The sequence below is a fragment of the Vicia villosa genome, linkage group LG1 (genome assembly GCF_029867415.1).
Source record: "Vicia villosa cultivar HV-30 ecotype Madison, WI linkage group LG1, Vvil1.0, whole genome shotgun sequence".
Classification (NCBI taxonomy): domain Eukaryota; kingdom Viridiplantae; phylum Streptophyta; class Magnoliopsida; order Fabales; family Fabaceae; genus Vicia; species Vicia villosa.
In genome coordinates, this window is record NC_081180.1 from 25,516,170 (window position 1) to 25,525,178 (window position 9,009).

Consider the following 9,009-nt stretch of genomic DNA (forward strand, 5'->3'; position numbering starts at 1 on the left):
TGAAAGAGACTTCCTTGCCTAAACAAACCAGTTCAGGACTTCTTTGATCAATCAAACCTGAAAGAGACTTCCTTACCTAAACACACCCGTTCAGGTCTTCTTTGCTCAATCAAACTTGAAAGAGACGTCCTTGCCTAAACACACCAGTTCATGACTTTTTGCTCAATCAAACCTGTAAGAGACTTCCTTGTATAAACACACCAATTTAGAACTTTTTTGCTCAATCAAACCTGAAAGAAACTTCCTTGCCTAAAGACAACAGTTCAGAACTTCTTTGCTTAAGCAACCTAGCTCGAGGCTTCCTTGGTCAAACACTTTGTCAGAGACTTTATAAATTCTAAACAAAATGTTTAAGATTTACAACAAGATGTACTCGATATACAATCATAGGTACAAAAAACACAACACAAACAAAGACCTTGTTACTTGAGATTTCTAAGATGTACAAGTGTAAGAAATCTCAAGTTTATGTGCAATACAACAACTATGTACAAAAGCTTGGTGATCAAATCAGTTCTGGTTCTTTGTTGTAATATCTTGTTGTTTATTGCCACCCTTCCCGCAGAGATATTAGTGCAATATTTGCAAACTACCATGACATCTGATGCTAGAGGATGTACGTGGAGTTCCATCTCCTCATCCATGGAGTACGATATACGATTACATCCAATATTTTTATAATGTCACATTCTTACGTGACACCAAATCCAAAAGGAGGTCCCCCTAGGCCAACTCATTAGGAGTTGCTAGAATAGGAACAATCAAGGGCCGACCAAGTCATGGATATATTGCCTATATGTCACTGTATTATTGTTATTGAGAGAGATCATAAATATAAGAGAGTTTCGAGAAGGCACTTTAGAGAGAGTCACTCTAGAGACAATCTTAGCATATGCATGACACTTATTATGGTGTAGGAGGCATAAAAGGAACATAGGGGTGTTAGATATACATAATAATTATATTTTTATTTTGTAAACCTTTTGAAAATTTATATGGTTAGTTGTAATTTTATAAATGACTGATGTATGGTTTACGAATGACTCAAGAAATGTGTAAAATATTGTCGTGAAGTATGTCTGAATTTTGAACTTTGAATTCACCCCTTTGTTTAACACATAAGCAAAGCATACCAACAATATTGTTTTAGGAGATAGTCCAAAGATTAAAATCTGAATACATTCTTTACGGAATGTTGGTGTCTTTCTCACCAAGAGATTTGCAATATAATTGATGCGTTCGAATTTCAATCGCGGAACATTACAAAACAACATTTTTATATTTCCATAAGGTTAATGTACACTACATCACCACCAGACCACTCGGGTTCATTTAGCACCGGTTCAACCCGTTTTATAATGTCATTGCCATGGTCCGATCCATTCAATACAAGACCGAACCAGAAAAGATACAGTAGTACACAATGTCAAATTGTCGATGACTTCCAAGTTCCAACCGTACTCCAAATCAAAGCAAGTACTGTTATTTCATGCATGAAAACGAAAGAACAAATTGGCGGGTCACGTTGCTGATGCTGTTCTGTTCCTCTCAAATCTCTGTCTTTCCATCACTCCTCCGCAGATAACTTTCTTCATCCATTTTCCAAACTTTGACAAAGGTTTGTTTGTAAATTCCAATCCCAACCCATATCACATTTCTTATTGGTAGTAATTAGATTCATATCTTGAGTTTTTTGTTACTTCAATTTTCAATGATTCAATAACAACAATTGGTAGTAGTAACCTAATCTAGATTAGAACAACCAGTACCCTACCCAATCCAATCAAATTAACTATGCAAACAGCGGGGTTATCAGTTTCAGTTCCATGTTGCAATTCCAGATTTTCAATCAATGCCTCTCCTCACCCACCAATTGCCCTAAATTTGAATTATGGGTTTTGGTTTTCCAAATCAGTTACATACAGAGACAGAATTACTCGTCGAAAGAGTAGCTATGTTATTCGTTCCGGAAAGAATCACGACAATGATAGTGATGACGATCGATTTTACATGAGGAAGAGCGTCGAGCTTGCTAGAAAGGGTTTGGGGTATACAAGCCCCAATCCGTTAGTTGGATGTGTTATTGTCAAAGATGGTAAAATTGTTGGGCAAGGTTTTCATCCTAAACCCGGTCAACCTCATGCCGAGGTTTGTTTTGTTTCACACTCTCTTTGAATTCAAATCATGATTTTCGTGTGACTGCATTTGTATTTGCGTTTTTTTGCTGAATGAGGAGAAGGATTTTCAGGTGTTTGCTCTGAGAGATGCTGGTGATTTGGCGGAGAATGCAACGGCGTATGTGAGTTTGGAACCTTGTAATCATTTTGGGAGGACTCCGCCTTGTACTGAAGCCCTGATTAAAGCTAAAGTTAAGAAGGTTGTTGTTGGGATGGTGGATCCAAATCCCATTGTGGCTTCCAAAGGGGTGGATAGGTTGAGAGGTGCTGGAATTGAAGTTGTTGTTGGTATTGAGGAAGAATTGTGTAAGGGCCTCAATGAGGGGTATATTCATCGCATGTTGGCCGGAAAGCCTCTGCTTACTTTGAGGTAATTCAATTTCACCTCTATTTTTTGTGTATATGTGCCAACTTGCTTTTCTCTTAAGATTCATTTGGGGCTGTTTCTGGTGTAGTCAACCGCAGAACACATAAAATAGAAGCTCATTTAAATTAAAATATGCAACAGTGTTATAGGCTGTCATAGTTTCTACATAACAACATTAACGTATTGCAAAACAATTAACAGCTAGAAAAAGACTTGTACACTGTGTGACCTCAAATTGTGCTCAATGTATTTTGCGATAATTTATAAAGGGAGACAATTATCATCAGCACAATCAAACAGTAAGAATATTATGAACAAATTTTCTGTCACAACCAATATGTCAGCAAAAAATCTCAAATAATAGCTGAGATGTATACAGGAATTAAGATCACCACAAAGCTATGAAATGTTTTTTATGACCACCACACCACTTAATAAATATGTAGTAAGTTCAATGTTAGTGAAATGTTTAGAACTGAATATGGAAATATAGAGGAAGGATAAAAGAAAATTCAGAAATTCGTTATCAAAATTAAGCTCTATTTACAATCTACTTACATTAGATACTGTTAGAACAACTAGTAACAAAAGAGAAATCAAAACATAAATTGCAAACCACAAACACGATATTTGTTTATGCAGTTTGGTCAACTGTGCCTACGTCTGTGACTACAAAGCAACCATAGTTCCATATTATTTTTTTGAATGAATTAGGGTTTCGGTGTTACAATCTATCAGCTCAGCTCCCCCCTGCCCTCCTTGATCCTCTTCTCTCCGAGTTATACGCAAGATATTTTACACGACAAGAGGAAGTTTAAATCTATAAACTGTCAACTAGCTCAAGTTAACAAATCAAAATAAAAACTTTTTTGGAAGGCAAAATGAGTTAAAAGACACTAATCTAGGCACAAAATGAGTTAAAAGACACTAATCTAGGCACAAAATGTGCAAAAGATTAGGTTAGAAGCTTACAAAGTCAGCACAAAAATCAGAATAATTCCCTAAAATAATACAATATTTCCATAACTATATCTTAGATAACCTTTTTCTAAACAAAAATTTTGTATCTCTAACACAAACCAACGGATCTTCTGAACAGAATAGCCTCAATTGACCTCAAGCTGCATTTCCATGCACATGTGAATTGAATATAATTTGAATTAGTTATTGAACTATAATGTGAAGTTTTTATCTATGATGATGACAACATAGATCATAACAATCCTTCATTCTAAAATAACTTTTTGAACAACTTGCAGATAACATTTTGTGCCAAGTTATAATTGTATTAAAAAATATAATCAGGGACGGACCAAACTTGTCAGTTGTGGGCAATGGAGCTGCACTTAATTTTGAAAAACAAATATTTTAAAGAAAAATAAACTAAAATTCATACCAATTATAACATTTCTATGTCAATTGGTTGGTAGTCAATTAGTCATCCTCCTGTGGATGGTTCAGATGTACCACGTGCTGATAAGTCATTTATTTTTTGTCATTTAGATATTTCCAATAAACTATACAGAGAAATTTAGGCAGTGCATAGTATTGTAACCGAAAGCTCAATAATATTGTTAGGCGAGAGGAAAAGACGTAGCAAAATTTATGTAGATATGATAGAGACATTTGTCGGGTTACTGATTTTGAATGTATTATGTGACATTAAGAAAACAAATTAATGACACTTTTGTAAAAAAAATAAAAAACTTACAAAGCTATCATTAACATTGAAAAATGCTAATGTGAAATAGTAAAATTTCAAAGGTTTTGATGAAAAATGAGTTATCAAAGTTTTAATGCAAACTGAATACCGTTGATGACAGTTGAACTTCGGGTGGTTCCAGTTGCCTTCAATGGAACCACTGCACTTCCTTAACAGACACTGCCACTGTCACTACAGGTCCAATCCACAATTTTACTGCTGGATGATAAAAAATAAGAGTGGGATGGTTAAAAAATGGAGAATATTGGAATCCGCTGTGAAAAACTGTTAATGTGCTGCTGTTAATGGGGACGTATTTTAATAATAAATTATAATAGATTTGTTCAAATTCCGTTACAGTATAGCACTCTAGCACCGCTATTTAACAACACTAACTGTTTCTTTGAGTGCAAATTGCAGTTTGGTATTGGATTTATCAATCATCCTGCATTTTTATTTTTATTCTCAGACAAACATGCGTTTCATAGCTTGGCCTTTTCCTGCATTACAGGTATTCTCTTTCTGTCAACGGAAACTTGTTGGACTCACTTGGGAATGGAGTTACTGACTCTGGTGGATACTATTCTAAGCTATTACAAGAATATGATGCAGTTATACTGTCTTCTACCTTATTCGGCGAAAGTTTATCAGTAGACTCAGTACCTTTATCTCAAGAACCTGGAGCCAATCAACCTATTCGGATTATAATGCATAAAGATTCTGGTTCTTCAAACCAAATGCCATTAGTAATCAATGATAGTAAAGTAATAATATTTACAGATAGTAGAACAGCAACAACTCATGAAGAGGCTCAACAAGGAATTGAAACTGTATCTGTGGATCAAATAAATCTGGATGTGATCTTGGATTATTGTAATCGTCAAGGATTGTGCAGTGTTCTGTTAGATTTGAGAGGGAATTTCAGTGAATATGAAGAGCTTGTTAAGGAGGGTATTAAGAAGAAGTATATCAATAAATTTGTGACAGAAATTTTGCCAATTTGGAATGGAGGTACTTAGAATGATCCTTTATTGCCATTAAAAAACTTAGATCAAGGAGTAGTAGTGGAAAATTTACGCCCCATGGCCTCGGCTCAAAGTGTTGTAATTGAGGGATATTTGAATTTTAATTAATTAGATTCATAGATTCTCGCGGTCCCTGTCTATCATTCTTTCTGTGCTATGTTTTTCATTTTGCTCGGTGGAAACTCAGTATTATGCTATGAGCGATTATCATTCGCTTGCTTTTAATTGTGACTACATTTTTCTGAGCTGTAAGTTGTTGCTTGGGTGCTACATTTTTCTTGTGGGTTCTAAACTGTTAATTTGAGCAGTTTTATTTTATCAACATTGTGGATGGTTTGTGACAGAGTACTTAGTTTAAACTTCCTTTTGCATCTGTGTTGTATAGTTAGAGATGCTAGATTTTCTTCAGCAGTGTGTGAAAAAACTGGTACCACAGAACCATTTTAAACCAATTTAGAAAACCCAAACCAATTTGTGTTTAGAGGAAAATTGAACTATTATCCTTTCCATAAAAAAAGTAATAACTGGTGTAAATTTTTAAAAATCGGTAACAATCCAACTATATTGTCACTTTTATTATTGGAGTAAAGATCCCCATATTTTCTATCTACATACATGTTAAGGTGGCTGGTGTAAAATATCAATTTCAAGTATGTACAAATTCAACTCTTTCAAGGTGACTGCTGGGTTAGTAAACATGTAATGAGAAAGATGTAAATATATCAAATGAAGTCCAGCAAAAAAGAGATGTAATTGGTGAGAGATGAATGTAAGAATCTATGGCGTCCAGAAAAGTTTGTTGCTACAGTTAGAAATATCACATAATTTTGTTACATCCGTAGCTACTTTACCCTCAATTAATCCAACATTAGAGCAATATTTTTATTATTATTTCTTCTTACTAATAAGCCATTTGAGAGGGTTCCCAAGTACAACACATGCACGGGGGGCTAGAAAGAACAATCTTTGACTGAAAATTGCCTTATCAATCTGCCTTATTGTTTCCAAGTTCATTCTTTTTCACGCATCCATAAAACCTGAACTTTTGTTTTGGGTTCCAATTGCACCTCATCATTCAAATGAGATCGAAGCTTCTTTATAAACAAACTTGCAGAGACACTTTTGCTCAATCTCCCGTATCTGCAGTTTAAAGGTGTTTTAACCTCCTGACTTGTTTGTGTCCTCACTGTCAACCCAAAATTCTTACTAAACTTAGAGATTTGTTTAATCTTTAATCATCATTTGATAAAGATGTTACTTTGATCTGATGAAAGACCATTCTAAGCAGAGTCAGCATCCCCCGCACTTGGGATGCTGAAAGTTGCTTGTACATCTGATCAGTTGGCATTGGTGCTGCTACAAACATTCAGTAGCAACTGGATATTATATGTGCTTTATTTTTCCAATCACGGAGGAGTTAAATTAGTTGAGTGACGCAAGTTGTGTCCAACTACATCCAGGTATCTTGATAATTTTCTTTCCTTCCACACCTGTCGTCAACTTCTTGGAATCATTCCATTTTCCAACAGTAGCATATATACCAGAAAGAAGAGAATAATAACCAGCTGTTTCACTCTCCAGCTTAATGCAATGCTGAGCAGCTATTTCCCCGAGCTTCACATTGCTATGCAATCTGCAGGCAAGAAGTAGAGCTCCCCAGACACCAGCATTTGGTTGCATTGGCATATTCATAATAAGCTTATACGCTTCATCCAGCCATCCGGCCCTCCCCAAAAGATCAACCATGATTCCATAATGATCAACTGAAGGAACCAGGCCATTGTCCTTCATGGAGTTAAAGCACCGGTAACCTTCCTCAACCAATCCAGCATGATTATAGGCAGTCAGAATTCCTGTGTACGTAACCAAATTAGGGTCGATACACTCTCCAACCATCTGTTCAAATAACTCGACCGCATCGGACACGTTTCCATTTATGCCACATCCATAGATCATTGCAGAATATGATACCACATCCCTTTTTCTCAGGCCATGGAATAGCTCACATGCCTTGTCAATGCTCCCACACTTTGCATACAAGTCAATTAACGCAGTGGCCAAATGATCATCCAATACAATTCCATAGTCGTTCATGTGTGTCTCAATCCAGAGCCAGTGATCTAGATTCCCCAATTGTGAACAAGCTGATATAACACTACCCAAAGTCATCTCGTCCGGATGTAAAGAGACTTCTGGTTTAAGCATGCCATTAAATAGGTCAAGTGCTTCTTTTGGTTTGCTATTTTGAGCATAGCAAGCTATCATAGCATTATACGACGGCAAATCTTTATCACCCATCCTATCAAAAAGTTCACGAGCAGAGTCAACATCACCACTCTTCGAATACCCAGCAATCATAGTTATCAAAGAAACACTGTTTCTCTTTGGCATCGCATCAAAAAATTCTCTAGCTAACCCAATGCTTCCACAATCAACATAACCAGAAATCATCGTATTCCAGGAAACAAGACTTCTCTCCGGCATTTGTCGAAACAGATAAGACGCCTCCTCCATTTTTCCTCCTTTAGCATATCCAGAAACCATAGAGTTCCATGAAATAACATCTTTCCTAGGAATCTCATCAAAAAAACATTTCGCCTCATCCAAGTTACCACCTTTTATATACCCACCCAACAAAGAATTCCAAGAAACAACATTTCTCTCACTCATTTCATCAAACACCTTACGCGCAGTCAAAACATCCCCATTTTTCGAATACAAATCAAGAAGCGCTGTTTGTACATAAACACAAGTACTAAATCCAAATTTCTGAACATCCCCATGAACCGATACACCACACAAATCATCCTCAACCTTAGCACATGACTTGAGAACAGAGGACACAGCATGTGAGCTCGGAAAAAGCCCAATCTTCCTCATTTGAATATACAGAGAAACAGCTTCAATGAATTGATCCTTTTGAGAGAAGAACCGAATGACACAACCCCATGAGAAGGAATCTGGATTTCGAAGATGGTGAAGAATTGAGAGGATGTAGGGTGATATGGTTTTGTAGTTGGTGATATCACAGAGAAGAATACGGTGAATGAAGAGAGGTTCGAGGCGGGTAAGGTCGTTGGTTAGGATTTGTGCATGGATTTGTTTTGCTTGTTTTAAGGTTGAAAAGGTTTTCATGAATGTTAGTATCAGTTCTGTTGCAACCATTTGTGAGTTGTTTTGTTTTTCTTGAAGTGTCGAACTTGAAACGAGACACGGATTTCTGTAGCCAACAATGGCGGAGATAGAAAATGTTTATTCTCTTCTTGTTTATTGAGTTTACAAGTTCTATAAGGTATGCGTGCATGTGTTCTTTAAATTTGTTTAGAACCTTTTTTATATATATACTAGAAATTCAAAAAAGATTCAGGATCTCGTCTAGAAAAATAGCATGTGATAAAGTATTTGAAAGAGAATTAAGTGTAAGGGTTGTGATTTTATGAGCAAACCAAAAGAAATAATATGATACCAAATAGAAGAATGCTATGTAGTTTTGATTTAAGAGTATGAAATTACAATAAAATTCAGTATTTAAAGATGGAATGAATCCGTTTAGAAAACACAAATACTAGTAAATACTAGTAAGATAGAAGAAAGGCACAAGACATAGGGTATATTTGGATTGATGAAATAAGATGGAAAGAAGCAAAATGAAATAAAGTTATGTCATATTGTTTGGATTGATTAAAAGATAATGGAATGGAGCACTATCGGATGGAATGCATTTCATCTCATTCCATC

The 9,009-nt window shown here is 35.8% G+C and overlaps 2 protein-coding genes across 2 annotated transcripts; one reads left to right on the forward strand and one right to left on the reverse strand.

The window, feature by feature from the left end:
• The first annotated feature begins 1,376 nt into the window (after nt 1-1,376).
• Nucleotides 1,377-5,394, forward strand: LOC131631789 (riboflavin biosynthesis protein PYRD, chloroplastic-like). Its single transcript, XM_058902562.1, has 3 exons — nt 1,377-2,148; nt 2,249-2,547; nt 4,758-5,394. The coding sequence occupies exons 1-3, from the start codon at nt 1,795-1,797 to the stop codon at nt 5,263-5,265; spliced, it is 1,161 nt and encodes a 386-aa protein (XP_058758545.1). The 5' UTR covers nt 1,377-1,794; the 3' UTR covers nt 5,266-5,394.
• A 455-nt stretch (nt 5,395-5,849) lies between these two features.
• Nucleotides 5,850-8,663, reverse strand: LOC131631781 (pentatricopeptide repeat-containing protein At4g22760). The gene has a single exon (XM_058902551.1). It carries the CDS (start codon nt 8,434-8,436, stop codon nt 6,694-6,696), a length of 1,743 nt encoding a protein of 580 aa, XP_058758534.1. The 5' UTR covers nt 8,437-8,663; the 3' UTR covers nt 5,850-6,693.
• Nucleotides 8,664-9,009: the final 346 nt, after the last annotated feature.